The following is a 26,250-nucleotide window of genomic DNA, read 5'->3' as shown; positions in this document are numbered from 1 at the left end:
GGCAGAACATCTAGAAGAAGACGAGTTCCCTGTAAACAGGAGCTCGCAAGCAAACTAGAGCGACAAACCAGGGGCCTACGCAGTGCACCCAATGACCAGGTGCAGGCATCATGCAGATTTTAGGGTGAGAAGCTCCCCCCATAACAAATATAAGTAAACAAACCCCATGGCAAAGCTACAACTAGCCTGCAGGCCCGGTGGCGGTGAGGAACGTTCGCAACACCACAGCTCCAGCACGGCTGCTGGGAAATTGACATCGGTACCAAGGTGTAAGTAGCGTGCGTGAGGGGGGCAGGCCTTCCGTTCCCTGTGAATGGAAGGGGAGGTGCCCTGCTGCTGGCCTATTCCCGTTTAATTCCGATTTTGAAGTTGCTGTGCGGGAGGACAGAGGAAACAATACGTTAATATTCAGGGCCCATCACGCGCCGTCCAAACAGCAGTAATCCTGGCTGCCCTACGGGCCGTTTGAGCAAGTGGGGAAGAGTCCTTACCCGAATGGGGAACCAGAGTTATTGCTAGCACTTGGGCGGCTGCTGGGGGAAAATGTCCATTAACATTTGTTAGAACGTAAGAGCAGCCAGACTGGGTCAGACCAAAGGTCCATCTAGCCCAGTGTCCTGTCTTCCGGCAGTGGCCAGTGCCAGATGCCCCAGAGGGAATGAACAGAACAGGGAATCATCAAGTGATCCATCCCCTGTCGCCCATTCCCAGCTTCTGGCTAACAGAGGCTGGGGAATTCAAAGGAATTTGCTTTGGTTGTGGCTTGGGCTGTTCTTAAAACAGATCCCAGCATAGCTGTGTCCATCAGGGGTGTGAAAAAACAGACACCCCAGTGTAGACACAGTTGCGCCAACAGAAGAGTGCTTCTGTCGGCAAAGCTAACGTTGTTCGGGGAGGCGGCGGTTCTCCTCCATCAGGAAAACCCCTGTCGGCGTACGCTGTGGTTACAATGGAGCTATGCATAGCTATGCTGACGTGGTCTCTGTAGTGTAGACAGAGCCAGTGTTCGCTCGCCGCATACTGCGAATGTGTCCCTGTCCTGTGGTTAGAATGGGACTCTTAGGAGCTGCTCTCAGAGAGGAAATTCAAATTCCCCTGTACCAGCAGTAACGCTGGAAACCTGATCCTGTGACTTAGGGCCCTCCAGCCATGAAACAGACAGAGACCACGTGACCCACGTGCCCAACAACAACAGCTTGCATGTTTGAATAACGAGCCTGGAATTAACTGGAGCAAGTCCCCGGAGATTGGCTTCAAACGATGAATCTGAGACAATCTGTTTGTTTGCGCACAATTAGCAAAGTGGGAAAGAGGAGAAATCCATCTAATAAATGATTATTTGCAAATTATATGCTTGGCTCATTATCACCCCCTACTTTCCAGGCACTGGCCCATCAGAGAGATTGAATGTGCTATTTAACTGCGCCACAGCTGCCGGCCAGCCAAACTGCCTTGTTGACAAGCGCTGAGATCCACTCTGCTAAATCATCTTTATTTGTCTCTCATCTGTCTCTCTAACAGGACCCGCTGGGCAGGCCGAGGTTGCAGAGTTAAGGCTCCCCGAACAGGCACCTCTGATTGTAGTGAGACTCATTGAAGCTTTGGAAAAACAAGGTACGTCAGGCGTATGTTTCCTTGGCCACTTCCTCACATTTCTTCCAGTTGGGACAAATACATGCATTGGGCACGCGTATTCCATGTGTCATATGCACACTCCTTTCCTGCTGACGCAGCATGATGGACAGTCAGAAACAGGTCCTGTCCACACCGGGGACCAAAATCTAGATTTACACCAGTGCGCCTCCACTGACTTTAATAGAGATATTTCAGACCTATGCCGGAGTGAGAGCAGGATTTGACTCCACGTGGTTGAAACCTTTTAAACAAGGCTCCAGCCTGACGGTGGCACAGACTGCAACCGTCCCTAGCACCACTCTGAAATATGCAGCAACCACCTGCACAAGCCGTGCTGTTGAATCTCAAGGATGGATTACCTATGGGGTAGCATTATCTAAAGTGAAACCAACAAAAGCCTGTCTGGTCTGGACAGGGAAAACTGTGCTACATGCCGGCTAGGGTCCCCCCCTCTGTGTCCGATCCACGGCAGAGATGGGTCCGTTACAACTCCAGGCTTGCCAGCTTGCCTGTTCGGCTCAGATCTCCAGTTCAGTCCCTATCATCGCTCGAGATGGGGGCTGCCGTATTTGCCCCAGTCATGCTAGGCATCGGTTGTGATTCTAGTACTTGATGTCTGTCGATGAGCAGAGGTCTTTTGCTGTCATGGTTCAACCAGGGCCCTGTTCTGCCTGGGGCTTGGCAGTTGTTGGTGCAGCAACCAGAGCAAGCCCCGCATGCAGACAGTTTACACTGCGGGAGTTTAGCACAGGGCTCAGCTGGTTCAGAGCATGGCTGTCACTGACTGCAGAATTGGGATTCATCCCCAAGCGGAGACAGGGCTGTTGACACCACATTGATGGTGGAGGGTAAGAACATGAGCCTCGTTCTCTGCACCCAGGGAACATCAGCCCCTTTGCAGCTCTCCGTTGGTCTCCTCTGAAGCTGCATGTTACATATTGCTCCATAATAGCAGAGCTGAGAGAATAATTGCACAAGAAACCAGCAACGTGAGGCTCAGACGCTGTTAGGACTCTGGCAAGCTGTGCAACTCATAGCATTGCAAAGGGCTTTACTTCTCCATGGCTGGGGAAGAGAGAGGCCTGTGGACTCTCGTTGCAGCAGGGAGTGCACATAAAGGGAATGCGGAGTCTCTGAACATCCATCCCCTTCTTGGAAAAGTCTAGGGCTGGCGAGTAATTTTCCATCAAAATTGTTGTTCAGTGGAAACGTTTTTTGGTCTAAATGACAGTTTTCACAAAAAGTAACTGAAATATTTTGATTCCGATATCTTGCCCCAGTGTCTTATGGGAGTTGTAGTTCAATGAGTTTCCATTCCCCTCCCTTGGGATACTCAGCTGGACTACATCCCCCATAATACACCATTCACAAGGTCTCCCATGATGCTACCACCTCCCCTCACCATGAGAAGAAACTGTGGTGCATCATGGGAGAGGTAGTGCAATCCAGGAGCCCAGTCAATAGAGGAGGATGGGAGCAGGAGTCCCCCAAAATGTTACTCCCCTGAGGCATTGCAGCAGGATTTCCAAATCAAAATATTTTAGTTTTTTAATTTTTTCTAACTGTAAAATCAAACTTTTCTTTGAAAAATTTTGACAAATGATTTTTTTCATCAACATTTTCTGTGGGTAAAACCCCATTTTCAGACCAACTCTAGTGACGTCCCAATTGCTCTGTTGAAAGGGAGCTTGGGTGAGGTCGGAGAAGCTTGATGGATTGTCCTCTTAACATGGATATAATTTGTTATTTTGAATTTTTGTAATTAATTTTTTTAATCAAAAAAGCCATTTTTATTCAAAAAACCATTTTTGCCAAAAAGAAGTTTTTTTGTATTTTTCTGGGTTTTTTAATGAAATCTGAAGACAAAAAATGTTCAGATTTTGACTTTCCCTTTTTTCCCTCTTTATCGGTGGTAAAATGAAAAAAAAAGGATATTGGGAAAAGGAAAGAAATGGGGGAAAGCCCCAAAACCTGAAAGTCTGAAGTATCTGTGTGTGTGTGTGTGTGTGTGTGTGTGTGTGTGTGTGTGTGTGTGTGTGTGTGTGTGTGTGTGTGTGTGTGTAAATTTGTGAATAAGCAAAAAGGAAAAGTAACTTTTAGCTTTCCATATTTTTCATTGCAAAAAAAAAATCTTTCCCATTGTTTATCCAGCTCTAGATCTAACTTTAGTAACAGGAAGGGAGACACTCACAGGCAGGGTGACCAGATGTCCCGATTTTATAGGGACAGCTTTCTTATATAGGCTCCTATTACCCCCCGACCCCCTGTCCCAATTTTTCACATTTGCTGCCTTGTCACCCTACTCATAGGCACCTAACACATCCAAACTGGCCAGCTCTATAGACGTTGGCTTGGGTCATAGAAACATCCGCATGTATACCTCCACACTGCAGTTTGGGGGGGGAGGGGTGTCCCTGCTCCGTCACTCCCAGCTCTATGCTGGTATAGCTCCATTGAATTGTGAGGAATCACCCCCTGAATTTTCAGCTCTTCTGGTTGCAAAGAGAACCATCCCAACATGAATGGAATGCAAAGCGATGCAGTGCCTGAGACAGACAGAAACTGAATATCAGAGAGATGTGAAATTTGTCCCCTTGCCTTCATTCTCTATGAGACGTCAGCTCTGCAAACTGAAAGAAAATCAGTGTCAACCTAGCTAATATTTCCCAGGGCCCTTGTATGGCTGCACTTCCTCATGCACACCGACCTCTCCCCCAGACTGTAACAAAGCTGTAGCCACTTTACTTTTGCTGCTGTGCTCTAGAATGCCTTTGCCACTCAGAAATTCCTGGTGATAATGGGGCTAGAACTCAGATCTTCTTTTCTTTCCCTAGTTCTCAGGCCCGTATCCCATGTAGCAGTCTGAGGCTTATGATTAGAGCTCCGAGAAATTTTTTTGCACAAAACTTTCTGGCAAAAAACACAGATTCAGCTACATTGGCATATTAGGCAAATGTGAGTCAATTTTGCAAAATTCTTTCAGTAAAAATAATTAAAATTGTAACAAATAAAAAAAATTGAAATGTTCTACTTTCAAAATGAAACATTTTGATTTTTCAGCTCAAAATGACTTTCCATTTCAAAATGTCCTTGTAATTTTATTTAAAAGCAATCCAAAATGTCAAAAATGGTGAAAATCAAAATGAAACAATATAATTTTGTCAACGCATAACATTTAGGTTGGCCAGAAACAAAACCTTGTTTCGATTTTTTTTGATTTGCTGAACATATTGAAAAAAAATAATTTTGGGTTGACCCAAAACCATTTTCATTTATTTATTTATTTTTGGTTATTATTATTTTTAGAATTGGTAGCACATCAAAAAATCAGTTATTCACCTAACTCTGACACATGGTGATGCAGTTCTGATTCTATCCAGTAGAGGGCACGTTTCACTCATATGCTCTCACATACAACACAACACACACCTGGGGTTGCAGGCTGGTGATAGCAGAACAGAGACCCCAAAACAAGATGACCCAGGCGCGCTAATGCTGACCTCATCTGTGCGTTGGGCCTTTTGAGCAGACCTGAGTTAAAGCATGGTTTGTTTGCATGGTGCTTTGGAGGCAGAATTCTTGACTCTCATTTCTTTTTTTCCTTTTGGTTTCAAAGGCATCGACAATGAGGCTCTTTACCGAGCCCCTCCTGGCTCCTTCAGCAACCCTGAGCTCAAACAGGCTCTTCTGACAGGTAAGCCACCATCACGCTGTTCCCTCCTTCATCCTGATGGGCAGAGATGCTTCATACCGGGTGTGTGCGAAGTGGGGAGAACCAGGGTCGTTTATTACAGGAGCGCTCCCTGCGCATGAGCAGTGTGTCCGTGAGCCAGCATTGGGATCTAGCGTTCTTGCAATATCATTATAAGAGTCCTAGAATGCCGTAATGAACTGTCTGCTGCGTATATGCCAGCACTGCCCACTACTGGCTAGAATCACAACTGCTTAGCGGCGTGTGTGTCATAGCCCCTATACGGCTGACAGCTAATGGAGATTTCCCTGTAGTTCAAATGCTACGGGCTTTTGCCTTTGGAGCAGGAAGATCTGAGTTGTGTCCCTGTTGTGGCTGGGAAGGTCTGAATGGCTGTGCTGTGCAGCAGAGTGACTGCTGTGAAGTTCCTAAATGTCTATGGATTTTTGTTATAATGCCTTTCTATTTACATAGCATCCGTACAGTGCAATTATATGCCACAGCAACGGCGCTGTGGCACTCCATGTTTGTTCCCCAGTAACGTTCGTATCAAATGGGCTCAGTTCCAAAGTAAAAAGCTGGTTTTCCTGACAGCCAGCTCTGCATGTACGCTAGACAGGGAACTGTAGCTCCTGCTTGAAGAGGCTGTGTAGTGATGCTGTGGGACAGTCTGTCAGGACAGTGATGTATTGTGATCTTGCTGATGGAAGCCATTTAAAAGGAAAGTGAAAATGAAAAGCGTGGGGATAGGCAGAAGAATGGCTGTGTTACCAAGCCACCTTCCGAGTCAGATCAGCAGAGCCAATGCTAGGGTGAGCAGATGTCCTGATTTTATAGGGACAGTCCCCATTTTGGGGGCTTTTTCTTATATAGGTGCCTATTACTCCCCACCCCCGTCCCGATTTTTCACACTTGCTATCTGGTCATCCTAGCCAATGCAGATCTAGGACAGGGAGCTGGATTCTCTTCTGACTCATGCATTGTCTACAGAATGGTTAGGTGAGTTCCAGGTACGGACTGCTTAATACCAGTGGTGACACACGAGTCGGACAGGGCCTAGTTTGATTTAGGGGGTTTTCACCTTCCTCTAAAGTGAGGTGCATGGATCAGTTGCTAGGATCATCTGGGCATATCCTGTGTGATCAGTGCCCTGCCGCTGCCTGGGCCTCAGGCATCGGTGGCATCTCGGCCTCTCTGTGGTGCACAAGTTCAGTCCCCTGAGGCCTGGAATGGTTGGGTCTGACCCAAGTTATGGGGCCCAGCCCACGTGTGATCGGGCGAAATCTGACACCTGGGTTATCCAGGAGCTCAGTCCCTTCTGGCCTTAGACCCTATGAAATCTCTTAAGGAAATACAATCACCCTTGTTATCTGCACAGTGCCTTAGCAGACAGCATGGCATGGCCAGGTATAGACACAGCTGAATGCCCTGATGACGGAGGAGGCCAGCGCCATGGCAAAATCTGGGAAAGAGGGAGAGAGCTGTAGGCAGGGGGTGGGCCTTGGGGGGGCAGTGGGGTGCCAGCAGTCCTGGGGTGATGCACACCCCAGTGCAGAGAGCCAACAGAAGGCCCCTGCAGGCCCCCACTGGTGCCAAGATTCCCCAGTGACTCCAAGCTTCAGTATTGCAGAAGAGCTTGCTTTGGGTCCTGGGCGGGATTTAATTTCACCTGTGGGGCCACTGAGGCCAGTGGGAGTTGACCGTCCTTGGGTGGTGCCTTTAATTACATTTGTTTCTCATTTTGATGTCCCTAACGTTAAAATACTCTCCTCCCCCTCAACCCAGCCCATCCTGGGCAGATTTCCCAGCTGGGTCCCAGGCATATTCCTCTTTCTTTTCTAAAAGAAACCCTACATCCCGACTTGTCCATAGGGTGGCGCTGTGGTACCAGGCAGTGCCCAGCCGCTGGGCGCTCAGCCCCACAGCTGAGGCTTGGGAGCTGCATCTTGAAAGCTCCCTTCCCTGGGTCTGGCTCTGCGCTGACCCTGTGCCCGTGGGGCCTGGCTGTTGGCGAGGTGGCGCAGAGGCAGCGCCATAGGTGGGGTGGGGTGGTCCCACTGCCGTGCTCCTGACATCCCAGGCCCGTGAGGAGCTGTCAGGCCAGGCCGCGTTGCTATGGAGAAGTTGCTGATGGAAGAGCTATATAAAGCAACATGAATGAGCTCATCGCTTTTTAGCACAACCAGGAAGCAAGTCCGTAACGGGTGGGGAGGCGTTTCAAAGACCTCACCAGCTGCAATGCGGCCTAGCAGGGGCAGAGGCGGGCACGGGGTTTGCCTGGAGGGGAGCAGCCTGGCTCCTGAACTGCACTGGTGTGGCAGAGACAGGGGGACAGGGAAAGTGCCCTGCCATGGGGAATTAAGATCCCTTACTGCGCCTGGGGGTCGGCTCCCTCTGACCGCGTGCATGAAGCTGCAGCTTAGCCGTGATGCTGTTGGGTCTCCCTAGAGGAGGCCTGTGGGGCTCCCACAGCCATATGAAGGAGGTGGGGTTGGGACGGCAGGGCTGTCTTTCTGCAGGCGCCTCGTCAATTCATTCTCCCACGTTCCCTGCCGTCTGCTGGAATCCAGGCTGGTCCTGCCTGGCATAGACTTAGCTGCTGTGATAAGGGGGGGCTCCCCTAGCCTGTGCCCCGGGGGCTCATTCCGGTGCAGAGCAGAAGCTCTGAGCCGAGCTTGGCCTGCTGGACACGCAGTTTGGCGAGCTCCGGGGAAACCCAGGTGCTGCAGCGAGTGTCCTTTGTACTGTTTGCCCCTCCGAGTCATTGTGCAAGTAGGGCCCCAACATGGCACTAGGGGGCGCTGTGCCACTTAAAGACAATGACCCAAAGGCCAAGCTCCAGCAATAGCATCAACTGTCTGACCCCACTTTAGATGGGAGCTTGCCCTTGGTGTTCGGACCAGATTCCAGCGTTGGTGAGTCCATCCTGCCCTCCTATGGCTTGGTTGGATGCAGCATTTTTAGAGTGACCAGATGTCCCGATTTTGGGGTCTTTTTCTTATATAGGCTCCTGTTACCTCCCACTCCCTGTCCCGATTTTTCACATTTGCTGTCTGGTCGCCCTAAGCATCTTTCCCTGCCCCACCGCCCCGCCCTAGACTGGTGTGTTCTAGAGCTGGGTGTCTGTTAAACCACCCAAAGGTGGCAGCGTCTCAGTGCTGGGTTCGGTGATCCTTATCTAGACTCCTACGGGAACAGATGTTGTTATATTATAAACCACACCTCCCTGGGGCCCTCCCCCTCTTCCCGCCCCCCATAACTTCCTTGACTATCAACGAGGATGGTTCTAGAGTGTTGATTTTATGAAGCACGGATGGATCCCCATGGCTGGGGGACAGGGTAGGGCGTGGGAAATGACACAGTCCCTGCCACTGAGGATGTGCCGTCTAAAAACCTGATCCCTGCAGAATAGGGATCAAATGGGAAATAAATCCCGTATTCAGGAAAGCACTTTAGCTTGTGCTAAATTATTACACGTGTACTTAAATCCTATTGATTTCAGTGGGACTTGAGCGTGGGCTTAAGGTTAAGCACGTGCTTAAATGCTATCTTGAACAGGCCCCAATCCAGGAAAGTATCCACAAGGGATTTGTAGGTCTCTTGCTGTCCCTCTGCGCTGGTGTAAGGCTATTTGTTAACAATCCACAACACCTGTCTAGGGCTTGGTGCGCAGGGAGACAATACGTTGTCATGGGAGGTGGAGATCCCTGCAGGAGTTCTGGGCTAATCTCGCCAGCAAAGGAGATGAATCCTACGAGCAGCTGGGCTCTGCTCCGTACGGCTGGGCGTGCTCTTGGGATGAGCCTGGTAAACATGCTGGGTTTGGATGGGTGGGGGATGGGGGTGATAATACTGTGCCCCTTAAAGCCATGCACAGAATCTCCTGCTTGTTCTTCTGAGGGTAGCCCTAGCTTTTCACGCTGTTTCATGGTTGGTTTGGGATGAGGAACATGGGCATGATCAGAGCAGATCAGAGCGGAGGTCCATATAGCCCTGTATCCTAGCTAACACCAGAGTAAGAACTTCACAGTTGCAGATGTGGGATAATCTCCCCTCCCCACACACACCCCCCACATATTAAATTGCCTCCTAATTCCTAATTAGAGATTGGATGAAACCCCAAAGCATGAGATTTAATGGCACTTCCAAAATTTGTTAGCATTAACTGTAGTAATCTAGAATATTCTTGTTTGTCATATAAAGGTCCAATTCCTCCTTGAATCGTGCTAAATGTTTGGCCTCAACAGCATCCTGTGGCAGGGAGTTCCACAGTCTAATCACACTTCGTGTGAAAAAGTGTTTCCTTGCATCTGTGTCTGGCAGTCAGGGGCCAGAGTCCAGGGGCCTAGGTTGGAGGGGGCCAGAACTGAGGTCGGAGTCCTAGAGCTGTAGCCTGAGTTTGGGACTGGGGTCAGGGTCCTTGTACTGATTCCAGGGGGCAGAGATGGAGGGAACAGTTCAAGGGCCCAAGCCTGTGTCTATTGCCAGAGTCAGAGATCAGGTGCCAAATTCTTGGGTAAAAGCCAGAGGCCAAGTACCGAAGCCAGGGATCGGGACTGGAGCTCATGGGCAGAAGCCAAGGATCTGAGCTGGGGTTGGTAGGCTGAGTGAGCCAAGTTGCAGATCAGTCACTACTGCTGGCAGGGGGCCCACCTCATTGCATGGACCCTTCCTGGAACTGCTCCTTAAATAGGGTGCCTGGACCAATCAGGGGCCACGAGGGACACTGTCAGTCCAACCTTCTAAGGTGGGACTTCCTGTGCTGTTTATCTCCACAGGGTCTGGGGTAATGCATGGCGGTGTGGGCCTCCTGCAGACATGGGTTCTAGTCCTGTCCCCGCGGAGCCTCACAGTCTGTTTTGAATTTGACACCTTTTCATTTGATGGACTGATCCCAGATGCTCTGAGACAGGGAGCCCAGAAGTTCCCGATCCACCTTCTCTAGCAGGAGCATGTCGCTCCTCCACTGGCCAGCCGTGCAGTCCATACACCACTAGCCTCTCGTCTCCGCCCCAAGCATTAAGGGCCGAGATAGACTTTCAAGAGAAAAGGCGGCATTTGGCAGGGATGGGAGTTTGTTTGTGTGTGTGCTTCTCGGGTCTCAAATCTTATATACCCAACGGTCTTGGGCTGCGACACCTTTGTCTCCAAATCATTCCCTTCCCCCGCCCTGCATTAAGAGCCTTTCTCTCCCCATCCTAATTGTACCGCGTCACAGAACCGGCCGTCTCCACTTGGCCCTGGAAACAAAGCCGCTGGTTTAGAAAGCCGGCCAGCGCAGGCTCCGCATTCTCTGCCCACTCCTCGGAGCTTGCTGCTGATTGGAAATGGCTTTCTAAAGATAGCTCGCCCGGCACCAAGGGGGGAAAATGCATTGCAGGTTAGCCTGTTTTCTTTTCACACCCAGCCCTGTCGGTCGCCAGCACGCACCAGGTGCAGTAATTATGGCTCTGCCTGGCTCATGTGAACTCCTTCCACCCATGAGTTTGGCCGTTTGATTGGGAAGAGTTAGGGGTGCCTGATATAATTGTGGGTCTCTTTGGTTGGATTCTGCTCCCGCTTGCTGGCCTAGCTGATCTCTGCCAAGTGCCTGCTTCCTGCAACTAGCTGCCCTTAATAAAGGGCTTTTTGTGTGGTTTTTTAAATAACACGACTGGGCAGGGGGTTGAACAGTCATGGAACCGGGTAGATCTCAGTGGCTGCTGCTGAGCCGACACCAGGACTGTCAGAAAACTCTTCCCTACCCCAAACTTTGGATCAACGAAACTTGGATCCCCACCAAACCCCTTCCCCCCAACTCCGGTTTGCATCTCTGAGCTAAAGGACGCAGCCCTGGATTTCTGTGGTGCAAGGATCTGATTGTGATTAGTGTATTCTGATAGCTAGCGCAGTGGATGTGTGTGTCCCTGCTTAGACCACGGAATTAAAAAGGGGGGGAAATGGTGTTTTTTCTTGATTGTGTGTTTAGAAGAAAGCCTGCTGATGAACCATGTTTTAGCTCTCTTGATTTGGAGAGAGAGGCTGGTCTTGTGGTTAAGGCCCTGGACTGGGAGTCAAGAAATCTGGGTCCAATTTTCTGCTCTGCTACAGACTCCCTATGAGGCCTTGGGGGTGTTACTTAATGTCTGCATTGCCCACAAAACCCAGGTTCTGACTCAGGTTTGAGCCCAACCCCGCTTCTGTCTGCACACAAATCAGCCTGACTCAGATCAACAAGCACTAGGGCGTGGGTCAGAGCCCAAGTCCTGCTGGGGCCTGGGTCCAAACCACGTCATTTTGCAGTGTGGACGCAGCTCAAGATGCAGACCCGCGTCAGAAGGTCTGCCTAGTGCAGTGTGGATGCGTTAGCCTGGCTGTGAGACCTGGATCCAGCGACTGTAAACCCAGGTTTACAATGCAGTGCGGATGCTCAGGCATGGGCTTTGGAAACACCAAGTCCACAAGCCTGGGTCCCAGTGTAGACACATCCTATGTGTCTCTGGGCCACGGTTACCCACGTGTAAAATGGAGACAGCGATCTTTGCCTGTTTAGACTGTGAGGGCCTGTCTCTGACTGTGTGTTTGAACAGCACTTCGTTCAGTGGGCCCTGTTCCTGATCGGGAACTCTAGGCTGGGCTGTAAAACGATTAACATTAATAGCAAGAGTAAAGCCCTGCTCTGGCGGAGAGTTACCACGCGCACTTGTCTCTTCACCCAGGCGGGGAAATAGCCCTTCTTATAATAACCACTTGGTAGCCATAGATCCCAGAGCACTTTACTGCTGAGCACCGGGCTGCCTGTTGTACCCTCGGGAAACAGCCGTGCAGAATGCAGGCGAGTGACCTGCCTGAGTTGGGGTCACTTAAGAGGGACTTCATTGGCACGACAAGCAATAAATGCTAGTCAAAGCCAGACACCCCCAGGATCTGCTCGAGGTGGTGGCGACTCACCCCCGACCGGGTGACACTGTGTTTGGGATCGGGTCCCCTGGCCCATTGGCCAGCAGTGTCCGGACATTCCAGGTGGTTTTGTAGCATGAGGCCGTCTCTCTCCAGTCTCCCGGGGCAGGCAGAGATTTTCCTCTTTGCTTTTCAAGGAGAGGTCACTTGTGATCCCTGAGAGTTTGAGGAAACCCATTTCTTGCACTCAGGAGAGTGGAGTAGAATGCGCCCCTCTGCCTCCCCCTCTCCTCTGTCCCGCCGGCTGCACAGCGGCCTCGCGCTGAGTGTAACTCACGCAGCAAATCAGAGGCAGAGCTGGGAAGAGAAGCCACCGCTGAGCCTTGGCCCTGTGATCCATCCACTGAATAGTGCAGCTGGGACCCTGGCCTGTGCTCCATCCACAGAGATCACAGTGGAGCCCCGGCCCTGTGCTCCATCCCCGGGAGACCACCGCTGCCCTCTGTGATCATCCACAGCCCGGTTGCACCGCTGTGTTGGAATGCGGCACTTTTGGTAGCCCAGACAGGACTGCAGTGTGTGTTGAGTGAATCTCCCGGCGAGGCTGAAACCAGGATCGAGAGGCTGGTGTCTGGACCTGGCGGAGGGAAGCCACGCTAGATTCACGCCCCGTTTGGGTGGACGTCATCCTCGTTGCCACATTTGCCAGGAGGGGAAATGCCAAAGTTGGTTTTCCCAGTCCCTAGCGACTGCCTCTGGAAACCCTCAGTACCCCAGTGAAAGGGACTTCAATCTGTCAGCTGATCCAGGGCCAGTCATCATCTGCAAGTCCTGGAAACGCTGCTGCCTGAACACTGGGCTGGCTCTGATCCTGTGCCCATCACCATGGTCACTGTCTTGGACTGGCTCTGATCCCGTGCCCATCACCGTAGTTTCTGTTCTGGGCTGGCTCTGATCCTGTGCCCATCACCATGGTCACTGTCTTGGACTGGCTCTGATCCCGTGCCCATCACCGTAGTTTCTGTTCTGGGCTGGCTCTGATCCTGTGCCCATCACCATGGTCACTGTCTTGGACTGGCTCTGATCCTGTGCCCATCACCATGGTCACTGTCTTGGACTGGCTCTGATCCTGTGCCCATCACCGTAGTTTCTATTCTGGGCTGGCTCTGATCCCGTGCCCATTACCGTAGTTTCTGTTTTGGGCTGGCTCTCTTCTTGTGATTTACAGTCCAGATCACATTACAGATCCCTCTGACAAGAGGCCAGCTCCTCTCCTGCACAGTTATTTCTTTTGCAATCTTTGCGGTGAGGGTGACTCACGATTCCTCTTGTGTCAGTGGGAGGAGGTGGGGGTGTGAGTCGCCGGATGGGGCCACCGAAGTCTATAAAGGCTTTGGAGCTATTCATGCCCTCGTGCTGGAGCTGGGGACCCAGCAGAAAATCGGACTGAGCCTGCTGGGAAAAGTGAAGCCTGTTCCGAGTGAGTCAGACTTTCCAGAGGAAGCTGAATATAGCCATAAAATCCGATTGGATCCTGCAGGTTGGAAGGCTGGCTGGCTCTGCCTCTCGGGAGCTCAGCAGGGCCCTGCTCCAGCAGCATTCTGTCTGGTTAATTGTATGAAATACCACCTCCCACGAAACTCCCCCTCCACGTGCCCATCTTTCCTCTGCAGGTTGCAATCAGCACATGGGCGAGTAAGTGCTGCTATGAGCCCGTGTAGCGAGCTGCCTTTCCAGAGGCAGGATCTGGGTTTGATCCCAAAACTCTGCCATGTTTCATCCCTGGTGGGTGGGGTCCATTAGGTAGGAAGCCCTCCACCCCCGGAAGTGGTTTGCACTACCCGTTGCAAAGCCGATTTTCACAGTGCCTGCAAACCAAGATGTAGCAGGATTTTAGTATCGGGGGTAGTTGTGTTAGTCTGTATCCTGTTTCTGTCATTTTCACTCCATGCATCTGGAGAAATGGGTTTTTTACCCACGAAAGCTTATGCCCAAATAAATCTGTTAGTCTTTAAGGTGCCACCGGACTCCTCGGGATTTTAGGGACCTCAAGTTCAATCACTCTTGCAGCCTATTCCTCTCCCTCCTGGGAAATAATGATTTTCTGCTTGGGACTTTGGGGTGGGAATGGGTGCCAACGGATTCTTAGCAAACACAGCTCCGTTTGGCAGTGAGCTGGTGAGAGTGTTTCATCCTGGGAAGCGGGACGTGAGGCTTGAGGGAAAAAACTTTGCCCTTCCCTGGTGCCTTTGATTGTCTCCACCCACTTTTCCAATCAGTAAATAATTTAGCTCAGCAATCCCTGTGCGCATCAAGTCCATGGCGTTTATCTTTGGCTCGCCAATGGGGAAACCGAGGCCCAGAGAGGCAGTGACTTGCTGGAGGTTGGCCTAACAAGCCGGGAGTAGAACCCAGAACTCCAGATGGTCAGACAATGGGGGATTTTTTCACTGAAAATTTCAACTGTTCATTGAAACCTGAAACTGTTTCAGTATTTGACAAACGACACCCGAAAAATGTGGCCAAAAACCACTGGGAAAAAAAATTGGTTTTGGGGCTGAAAATTTCCTGGATTCAGTTTTCCAACCAAAAAAAATAATCAAAAAGTGTTCAAGGAAAACAGATACTTTCAACAAAATATTCCCTTATAGCTGGAAGCGCAGCCTTCAACTGAATCAAGGAGCCCAACCCACAACTTCCAGCTCCCGTCCCAGCCCATTCCTGAACCAATCACACGAGAGAGCACAGGGCTGGGACTCAGGAGTCCTTGGTTCTAGCCCATAGACCTGTTCTACAACTTTGAAATGTCCCTTTTGCGCCAACTCCTCCTTGTAACACGAGCGTAACAAGGCTGCAGCATTGAGAAGTTTCCTTAATGTGTGGCAAGAGCTTTGGGATCTTTGGATGAAAGGCACCTGGGGGGTTTGTACAGCACCTAACGCAATGGAGCTCTGGTCCATGACTGGGCCTCCCAGAGGCTACTGATATACAAATAAATGATACTGTGTCAAAGCAGTGACAGGAGCCGCATTCCGTCCCTGCCTCTACTTCTCCCTGGGTGGCTTCGGATAAGTTGCATAACTGTGCTGTGAAATGGGCATAATTGTGCTGACTCCTTTTGGCAACCCCTGCTGCAAAGGGCTGGATAAATGCAAAGGATTATAACCAGTTATAACATGGGGATTTTGCCTAAACTCCAAACTTACCTCCGGGCATTAGACTCTTAATGGGAGTGACATTTTTTTCCTTTTTCGGGCAGTGTTAATTTGTACTTCAGTGGCACACGGCAGCTAAATGGATCTGTCGTCATGTCACTTTCCTCCCCTTGAAATATCCCCCCGAAAGGGGATAATCTTCTTGCAATTGGTTTTCATTTAAACGCCTTGCTTCATGATTTCCCATTGTCTTTGATGTGAGTGGAGCCGCTCAACCAATCACGGAAGATTATGGGTCTTCAGCCGAGATGGCTGCTGAACGGGTTTGTAAAATAATTTGGCCTGTCACAACGGCAAGGCAAACTTTCTGATTGCTGTCATCAACCGCTTATGGCAATTACTCCCTACAATAGGCAGCTAATGCATCTCCACAATAGGCAGCAGGAGGGAAAGCAGAGAGCTTGGAGTTAAATCTCCAGTGAGGTAGGGGTTGGTTGTGTGAATGGTGGAGTCCAAAGCATTTTAGAAAGGATATTGAATAGGGCTATTTCTCGCATTGAGTTTAGAAGTAAGATGCATGTACCGCATCAGAGAGCTATCTCTGTCCCTCTGGCAGCCTTTCATAATTAACGAGAGACATTGGCATTTAAATTATAGATGTTCAAAATGGTTACACGGTTCCATCCTATAATGTAATGAGCCTCTAGCCAGCTAGTACTTCATGCTTCAAGATGAGCACTCAAAACTTCATGGAAGTCAGTAGGGACAGGACATCGGCCCATCGGCCCTCCTAGTGCAAAATCACCGCTTGTGCTAAAGGAGACTCTTCTGTGGTTAGTGGCACAGAGCCTATGAAACACAGTTGAGTTGGTCTGGTCCCTTCCAGTAGGAGTCAGCGGAGCACATGCAAAGTTAGCAATACATCATGGTTGGAGTTGGTCAGTGTTTTTGGATGGACATATTTTCACCTCAGCAACCCCGGTTTAGTCAAAAATCAACATTTTCCAGAAGAAATGGTTTCTGTTTGCCGATCGGGGAAGTGGAAATGAAAAATATCATTTGGAATCCTCGGTTCAAAATGAAATGAAAAATTTCATTTTGTTTTGACTTGAATGGTCGTTTTTGTTTCAGTTTTTGGAAACTGAAATATTTTGGATTTTTCTTTTTGATTTTTGTATTCCCCACCCCGTTTTCACACAGAAAAGAGGAGCGACAAAAGGTTTTTTGGTTTTTGTTTAAAACTGAGGAAAAACCCACTTTCTCAGCCTTATTTATTTATTTATTTATTTACTACTTTCCACCTGGAAAAAGTTGACACCATTTGAAGTCAAAGCGAAGGAAAAGTTGCTGTTCCCAAACTAAATGACAACGTTAATTTTGAAAGCTCCTTCTGGAAAGAAAGGAAAGGGAATTTTTTCATTGAAATTCCCTGTGGGAAACCAAAAGTTTTTTGATTGAAGATAGTAGAATGGGCATTTTCCTTGAACACGAGCTCTGGGTGAGCTCGAAAGCTTGTCTCTCTCACCAGCGGAGGTTGGCCCAATAAAAGATATTACCTCCCCCACCTTGTCTCTCAAGTATCCTGGGACCGATATGGCTACAGCACTGCATACATTTTCCAAGCAGCTGTAATGAGAGTAATGGAAAGCTCCTTAAAGCAGCCAATGCTGGATTTAACTGAATAGTTCAACCCTTTTTTTTTTTATTATAAAGATTTACTAAAAAAAAAGGGGGAAGGTAAACTGAGAAGAGGGATGGTGCAGCAAAGCCAGTAACCTAGGTATTGGGACACACCCTGCTCCATCACAGACTCCCTGTGTCACCTTGATCAAGTCCCTTAGGCTCTTTGTGCCTCAGTTTCCCCCTCTGTAAAATGGGACTGATAGCACTGCCCTACCTCACAGCAGTGTTATGTTAGAGATTGTTCAGATACCATGGTAATGCGGGCCACAGAGATACCTAAAAAAAAAGAGAGGGTCTCCTCTTTTACATCGCTGTTCATACAAGAATGGCCAAACACTTTACAGAGGTGATTGATCTCCATTATCCCCATTTTACAGATGGAGAAACGGAGGCACTTATCAAGGCAATGACTTACCCAAGGTCACACAGCAAATCATGGGCAGCCAGGGACCTAACCCAGCAATCCAGATTCTCACTTGTGTGTTGTCACCACTAGACCAGGGGTTTTCAACCTTTTTTTCATTTGCAGACCCCTAAAACATTTTAAATGGGGGTGCGGACCCCTTTGGAAATCTTAGACCTCATCTGTGGACTCCCAGGGGTCTGCAGACCACAGGATGAAAACCACTGTTTTTATGGTAATGACATTTCATGGGCTTCTTAGACCATACTGCCTCCATGTTGGGCCATGCAATGGAACTTCCAATGCTCTGCTCCATCCTCGCTGCAAGGGGTTGGGAGCATCTTTAATCTTCGGCATTTGGATGGGAGCAGGGCTTGTGTTCCTATGGTTCAAAGATGATGTATGGACGAAACAAGCAGCAGAACGTTCCTCGGTCGAATGGTTGAGCCAGAACAACAGAGGACCCATATTCCCCATCCCCCGGAGAGTTTGTCAAACCTTACAGCAGATGTTGTTGGCTTTTTGGAAGATAGCATCATGCGGAGAACACTGGTGTTCCAGTACCTGTTCGCATGTGTGTGGAACGCTTCTAAAACCAGGTGTGTCCACACACAAGTGCCCCAGATGTCACACAGGGTGTTTCCACCTCTGGTGCAATTGACCTGCTCTGAGCAGGTCTGGCAAAGGCCTTCTCCCTCTGAAGCCAGTGCCGACCTTATCAGTGCTAGTGCAGACTGGGGGGTTGCAGCTGCAGAAGTTCAACCGGTCCTTCCATGGCACTCCCACAATGCTTAGGAAGGATGGTCCTTAGTATGCTAATCTAGCTCTCTGGATACCTGGGTTCAAATCCTTGCTCTGCTGCAGATTTTCTGCCTGACCGTAGGCAAGCCACTTTCTGTCCTTCAGTTCCCCATGCTGGGTGTGATCAATGCCTGGATAGGTGACGTCCAAGAATACCATTGGTGTAGCAGGTAACAGCCTGGGTGCAGTTTGTCTGTGGCAGTACTCAACCCCACATGCCCAGTGCAGCTCGAGGTGGACCAGGGCTGTTCTGGTTTCTCGCCTGGTTGGCCTCCATCCTATTTATGCAGCATCATTGACTTGCAGAGGAGCTTTGGGTTTGGCTCTGAACATTCATGTGCTGTGTCGTTCTTATTTATGGCACGGTCATGCCCACTAGCTGCTCCTGAAACCCGGAGGAAGACGCAGCCTCCAATTCAAAGCACATACAAGTTTGTGGGTTTGGCGTTTTGGTAAATATTTTATTTATTTCAAGATATTTTGGGTCATTTACAATAAGACAGTACAACCTGAGCCGTATAGGGACATATCTTGATTCACAGTATTAAAGAACATATTATATATTGAGCATATATTGTTATATCATTAACCTTTCCCTTCCCCCACAACATTATTTAAATGCCATCTTAACATGATCTATCTCTTTATCTGGCTTTTTTTTTTTTGAAGGAGGGGGCAGCTGTATGTTTTTGGGGAGGGGAAAGTCTCGGGTTAGAAAGAAAGGAAAGCTAGAGGAGAATGGGGATGGTATTCAGTTACTGCCCTCTGTGTGTCTATCTCCTTCTTGACTTTTTTATCGGCTTCCTGGGTCAATATCAAAGCCTCTCAATGATTCCCGTTTTTCTCTTGCATTGTTTTCCTGCGCAAGGCAGACTAGTATCCATTTGTGTGTGTCTGGGTTTATCCGGCACCTTTCTCGCAAACAAATGTTCATGATGGGATATTTTATAAATATTCCCCCTACTACTCCCCCGTGATCGACGGTGCGAATTGCTGCCTGAGTCTGCAGATTTAAGATTGCTCGTTGCTGGGTTTTTGCTACAAGGGATAAGAAGAGGAGGCACTTCCATATTCCGGGCTTGAACCATTTAAGCTTCTGCAATTTGCAAATGCGTCTCTTCTCCATCGCCCAGGGGCAGAACCGCAAAGCTGCTCTTCCCACGTGTGTTGCGAGGATAGAGCTATGGAGAAACGCTGTTAGGAAAGACCCTTGAGTTTCTCATTACTCCTCTGGAAGGCCCTCTGGGCCTGAGCCGAAGTCCAGCTAGAGCGGCTTTCCATTGAACGTAACGGGCTTGGGATCCAGCCCCAAAGTCCTGGTGCCACAAAAGGATGAATTAATAAGCGGAGGAGCTTTGGCCTGAATCCACAGCCTACGTATTTTCTCCTCCTCTTCAATGCAGCCCAGTGGAGCCTGGGGCAGTCCCTGCTGTCAGCTGCCCATCACTGCCCTGACCTCAGTCCCATCTGTGGCTTTTTATACAGGCCTGGCCTTGTCCCGTCATTTGGTTGGGGCGTGCTGATTGGCTGGAAGTGATGTCATTCTGCCCGGGGAGTCGATAAGCAATTAGGGCTATAGATTTTGCACTAAGAGTAGGGAGCCGAACGCGGCTGCTTAAGCTGGTTTTTATTACGAGAATTTACTCAGCCGTTCCCTTAAATGGACAGATGCATTTGTCAGGGGTCGAATGCACTTTCTCAGTCAAAACGGAGAAGGAAGCCTCTCCACCTTGCCGGAAGCAGCTGGGGCCGGAGGCGCCGCTGCTCAGTGCCTCAGGAAGAAAAGGCTAACGATGTCTTAGGAACCCACCTCTTCTTCCTAGAGCTGAGCCTGAAGTTCCAAACCCTGGGGGGCGGCTTGCCATCCCAATGCCATTTTTGCAAATGGTTCCTGACTTTGCAGTGACCCAGAGCAGAACGCTGGAGCCCACCCCCGAGAGCCGTGAGGTGACCAGAATCTTTATCTGAATGGCTAGAGCTCCATCTCTAGTAATTATTATTATTAAGATCAGGGGGCTGTACGTACACACAGCAAAGGGCTTGCAGTCCAGACAAGACAGACACGCAGGGTGGGAGAAAGGAAGGATTCATAGCCTCGGTTTTACAGATGGGAAACCGAGTCACAGACAGATGAAGAGACTACCCCAAGGAGTCTGTGAGAGAGCTGGGCATTGAACCCTCATCTCCCCTGTCCCAGGGCAGGGATCTGGTTTTCAAAGCCAGCTTGGTCTCTGAGCACTGCCCTTGTCCCTGTTCGCGCTGGTTTCCTGGGTGATACTGTTCTCAAAAGGCAGCCCAGGGGCTGGAGAGGGTACTCAGGTTCTGGAGGGCTCGGCAGCATCCGATCTCTCCAGTGACACCTGCTTGGTGCAGTAGCTCGCATGCATTGGTATTGCAGGCAGCAGGTTCTGAGTGCGTTTAGCAGCCCAAAATCTAGCGTGACCCTGATACTCACAGCACCCTGTGCGCGCTGTTGGAGCCGAGTGGCCATGAGGTGTGGAGAGATGTCAGCAGGGAAGTTCCTGGGTGAAAATATGGGGAGGGGGAAGTCATCCAGAGTCCTGCATGCAGGTAAGTTCACCCATGTATGACCATGTACATGCATACACATGTACCTGCATGCACAAACGCACATGCGAACATGTACAAACAGTGTACGCACATGCATGCACAACAATACAGGTGACCCTGGACAGATATTACATGTGTGAACACATGCACAACAACGCAGCCACAAATATATGAACGCACAGACAAAGACACACACACTACAAGAGCAGCTACTGATACCAGCCATGTGCTCCTCCCCTCATCGTCCACCAACGCATTTGTTGCAGAAGCGGGCACACGTTGTGGCTAGGCAACAGAGGATATTTTGGGATTAGCACTCAGATGTACCTAAGCAACCATGTAGGGCTGCAGCTGTGCAGAGTTACGCAAGCTGGGAGCGAAAGCGCACCATTCAGTTGTCGTTAAAGCCTTCTGCCTGAGCCCTGAAAGCTGGTGAATGGATCCGAGAGAATGTGGCCAGCTCTCGCCTTTTATTGTGAGTCTTGTGCTGGCTGGGCTTCTATTAAAGCCCCAGCTCCTGGAGTCACGTGAATCTGTCAGAAAGTTTCTCGACCTCATGGCTGTGGGGATAAACTTGGAAATATGACAGTGCAATCTAGTGGCTCAGAAAGTGAAAGATCCCAACATGTATTGGCTTAAAAATCATGAGATTTTTAACAATCTCATAATCTGGGAGGGCCTTAACTCCCAATTTTTTTGGATGGTTGGGGTGAGCGATACTGGAGTGCTGTTGATTTCACCGGAGGAACCGGGAGCAGAATCTGGCCTTACAGTACCGTCCACTAGAAATGCTATTAATTAAACAGGGAGATTCGAAAGCAGATTACAGTCATCAGTTATTTCTCCTAGCGCCACAGCGGGTGGGTGTTTGTTATTCCCACTTTATACATGGGGAAACCGAGGCACAGCGAGGTTGTGGCTTGCCCTGGGTCAGTCAAACATCCTCGACAAAATCAGAAATAGACCCCTAGAGTAGCACACCTTTCTAGCACTCAGAGCAGTGTTGGGAACCAGGCTTAAGTCATTCTTTGGGGCCCTTCTCTGAGCTCTGGCAAAGACCGTGATGAGTCGGACCAAGAGAATATCAGAATATACTTCCTCCCATGATGCACTTGCTTTTGTTTTTGGAGGGGAGGGAAGAGTTTCCAGAACTTTTTAACTATAACTTTTGCAAACAAAGGTGGACAAAAGATTGAGCCCCTCCCAATGAGCTGGCTAGAGTGTCGGTCTGTGCACCACTGCCCTGTGCTGGATGGACTCAGAACCGCCCACTGTGGTGTGCTCCACCTGGCAAACAGCGCAGTGGTGCTCCACCTGGCAAACAGCGCAGTGACGTTCCCTTCTAGCACAAGTACTTTTGGAACTGGAGGATCTGGCTTCCCTCCCTGCTCTTGCTGGAAAGTGCTGTGTGGGCCTAGTGCGCAGCATAGCGAGAGCTGTGAAACTACGGCCAAATGCCCTCCCATGCGCTCTCCAGGCACTACATGTGTGTTGGCTACATTTTCAGTGTGACTAGGATTGCCTGGCAGCTGGATTTCCCAGGGAAGTCCCAATTTCCCCCAGCCAGTGTCCCAGCATCCTTGTGGGATCAGAGTATCCCTGTGAATGTCCACCTGATCCTCGTGCTCCCACCCCGATCTCCAAAGATGGCGGGAGGCGTTTCTAAATCCAATCTCGGATCTAGATCTGAGATGTGTGAATGGCCCCAACACAGGACATGCCAGACTGGATCAGTCAGCTCAGTAGTCCATCTAGTCCATTAGCCTGTTTCTATCTATCTAAGCTTTATAAAGGCCCTCATCCCCATGCTATCTCAACTCCTCCAACGATGGCTAGTGGCAGGTGCTTTAGAAGAAGGTGCAAAAACTCCCGTTGTAGACAGTTCTGGAATTCACTGCCCATACAGGGAATTTCTTCCCAACCCTCACTAGTTACTGGTTGGTTGATCCATTGAAGCTGGGGAATTTATATCCCTCTAATATATATGTACTTTTACCCTATCTAATGTATCCATGGACGTTCTCGTGGTCCATGTAATGATCTGACCAGATCCTCAGCTGGCGTAAATCAGCATAGCTCCTTTGAAGTCACGGGTTTACACCAGCTGAGGATCTGGCCTCTAACCTTTAACAATTCCAGAATTCTAAAGAAACAATCCATCTGTAAGCACCTACAGGATACCAGGGTTATCAGGAATAACCAGCATGGATCTGCTATGATCAAATCTTGCCAAACCAGCCTAATTTCCTTCTTTGACAGGGTTCCTGGCCTAATGGATGTGAGGGAAGGGGATGGGGGGGGAGCAGTAGACGTGATATTTCTTGATTTTAGTAAGGCTTTTCCATATGACATGCTCATAAGCAGACTCAGGAAATGAGGTCTAGGTGAAAATACAATGGTGGATGCACAGCTGGTTGAAAGACTGTACTCCAAGAGGAGTTATCAGTGGTTCGCTGTCAAACTGGGAGGGCTTATATCGTGTGATCCTGCAGGGGTCAGTCCTGGGTCCGGTACTATTCAATGTTTTCTTGAATGACTTGGACAACGGAGTGGAGAATATGCTTATAAAATCTGTGGATGACACCAAGCTGGGAGGGGTTGCAAGCACTTTGGAGGACAGAATTAGAATTCAAAACGGCCTTTACAAATTGGAGAATTAGTCTGAAATCAACCAGACGAATTTCAGTAAAGATAAGTGCAAAGTACTGCACTTACAAAGGAAAAATCAAATGCACAACTACAAAATGAGGAATAACTGGCTAGTAAATGCTAAAAAGGATCTGGGGCTATAGTGGATCACAAATTGAATTTGTCAACAGTGTGATGCAGTTGGTAAAACACTAATGTCATTTTTGGGTGTAGTAACAGGAGTGTCCTGTGTAAGACAGGAGGTCATTGTTCTGTTCTACTCGGCACTGGGGAGGCCTCAGCTGAAGTCATGTCCAGTTCTGGGAGTTGCACTTTAGGAAAGATTTGCACAAATTGAGCCGAGTCCAGAGGAGAGCAACCAAAATGACTAAAGGGTTAGAAACCTGGCCCTGTGAGGAAAGGCTAATAAAACAGGGCATGTTTAGTCTTGAGAACAGAAGACTAAGGTGGGACCTGATAAGTCTTCATGTATGTTAAGGGCTGTTTTAAAAAGGATGGTGATCAATTTGTTCTCCGTGTCCACTGAAGATAGGACAAGAAGCAATGGGCTTAATCTGCAGCAAGGGAGATTTAGGGTAGATATTAGGAAAACCTTTCTAACTCTAAGGATAGTTAAGCTCTGGAACAGGCTATCAAGGGAGGCTGGAATCCCCGTCATGGGAGGTTTCTAAGAACAGGATGGACAAACACCTGCCAGGGATGGTCTAGGTTTCCTTGGTCCTGCCTCAGCACAGGGGGCTGGATTTGATGACTTCTCAAGGTTCCTTCCAGCCCTGCATTGCTGTGATAAACTTTTGGCCTCTTGTGACAGCGAATTCCACAGGCTGATCATGGGTTGTGCAAAAAAGTATTTCCCTTTGCCAGTTTTACATTGGCTGCCTCTCATATTCACCGAATGTTGTTCACTGTGTTAGGAGTGGGGGTGAAGAGGACTCCCCAGGTACCTTGCATTTTACAACAGGCCTAACCCGAACTCCCCGAAACTTGGGGGTGATCTGAATTTTGCGGCCTGAGCCTGTTTCCGATTGCAACGAAGTGACTCTGCGTCGTTGTGTTGTTATAGTTACATGTCCCGCACGTCAGAGCTAGAATTGAGAGCAAGGAAAAGTATCATGGTACTGTGGACTTTTACCACTTAGCCGCAGGATCGTTGGACGGGACAATTTTAAGATGGGAAAGAAAAATGCTAAATAAAGTCAAGAGGAGATGAAAAGTTTTCTAAACCCGTTAGGAAAATGAAAACTCCCGCCTGGCTCTCGCGAAATGATTTTTGCTTTAAACTGCTCTGTGAAAAGGGTTACTAAATTTACCATGTCTTTCTTGACCCTTGTGCAAATGCCGCCAAATGCTCGCGCGTAGGAGAGAGCAGATTGAAAGAATAATTGGCGTTGTGAGTCGCGTGCCAACTCCAGAAGCGAATTAATTGTTTTAGCACATTCAGCATCTCATTTGGGGCTATTCTCTATTGAGGGGGGGAAGAAAAGGAGAGAGAGCAGGGCTGGGGGGCATGCCAGCGAATGCAAGAATCAAAGTCAGATGCTGTTGTGGAAAAGGAAACTGAATAGAGAAGGAACTTAACAAAGCGGGCAGCTAAAAAGGGAGGGGGGTGGATCACAAAGGAAAGGGTTTCAGGCAATCAAGGAGCCAGGAGTCTCTCATTAGAGGTTCTCTTTGGGCCAAGGGCACAAGGAGAAATAATTAGGGGGAAAAGGAACAAAAAGAAAGCAGATTTGTTTTTAATTTTTCCCCAGAGGAATGTGGCTGGCTCCCCCCGTGTACTCTGGTCTAACTCGCTGGCTCCAGTGGAATGATTCCCGATTGATGCTGGAGAAAGCAAGGAAACAGAGCTTCCCGGGGTCTCTGTCTCAGAGGGGCTTCTGGGTGCTGTTTCTCTCTCGCTCGCTGACTCTGCGGGCACAGGCGCCGACTTTCTGATTTCCCTGGGGGTGTTCGTTCCCTGCTCCGCCCCAGGCCTCGCCCCCACTCCGCCCCTTCCCCCAAGACCCTACCTCCACCCCGCTTCTCCCCTCCCCCAAACACGCCCCACCCTCACTCTGCCTGCCCCCACTCCTCCCCAGCGCCTCCTGCCCGTCACTGAACAGCTGATCAGTGGCCAGTGGGAGGCGCTGTGGGGAAGGGGGAGGAGCTGATCCGCCGGGGCTTGCTTTGATCCGCCGGAGTGCGCAGCCCCGCCCCCCCGAGCGCTGCTTTACCGCGTTATATCCGAATTCATGTTATGTCGGGGTAGAGGTGTATGTATTACCATAGGGACTAGGTACAAACACACCAAAAAGCCAGCCTCCAATACACCACCCGTATCCCCGAGATAAGGGCCGCCCCGTGAATCGAAGGCCAAGCCAGTCTGAAATCTTAGGCGATGCTGGTTCCCAGTGCTTAGCCCGGCTGATCCCCCATCCTCTCTCTGCACCTCTTCATTTCTGTCTCTGCTGCGGTTTGTTCCTCTCTGGGAAGCACTGCGGGAGCCAGTGTAGGTGGAGGATAAATATGGGCCTGATCCTTCATCACCATGGCCCTCAAAACGCCCACTCAGTGCGGTATCGTGCTGGAACACAGGGAAGCCAAAGGAGCTGATTTCCGTCGCAGACACGGCAGGAGCGTGTCCCTTTCAGCACTGGCCACGCGCAGCGTGAGCGCTGCGGGCGGCTTCGCGTCGTGACGGTGGAACGTGTTTTGGCCTCAGGCAGGGGAAGACATGATCGGCCTTTCAGATGCGGCAATTCCTGAAGCCCCTTAAAGGCGGTGACATCCAGGGGCACGGCCCC

General features: G+C 49.6%; 1 protein-coding gene across 1 annotated transcript in view; it reads left to right on the top strand.

The window, feature by feature from the left end:
* LOC123375765 (phosphatidylinositol 3-kinase regulatory subunit alpha-like) overlaps positions 1 to 26,250 on the top strand; it is a 291,825-nt gene that overhangs the window by 117,705 nt on the left and 147,870 nt on the right. The window contains exons 4-5 of the mRNA XM_045027009.1: positions 1,522 to 1,614; positions 5,252 to 5,329. Of these exons, the coding sequence (XP_044882944.1) occupies positions 1,522 to 1,614; positions 5,252 to 5,329 (171 nt within the window). The remainder of the gene's footprint in view (positions 1 to 1,521; positions 1,615 to 5,251; positions 5,330 to 26,250) is intronic.

Source organism: Mauremys mutica, chromosome 8 (genome assembly GCF_020497125.1).
Source record: "Mauremys mutica isolate MM-2020 ecotype Southern chromosome 8, ASM2049712v1, whole genome shotgun sequence".
Lineage (NCBI taxonomy): Eukaryota > Metazoa > Chordata > Testudines > Geoemydidae > Mauremys > Mauremys mutica.
Note: the sequence above shows the minus strand (reverse complement) of the source record. Positions and strands in the feature narration are given on the sequence as shown.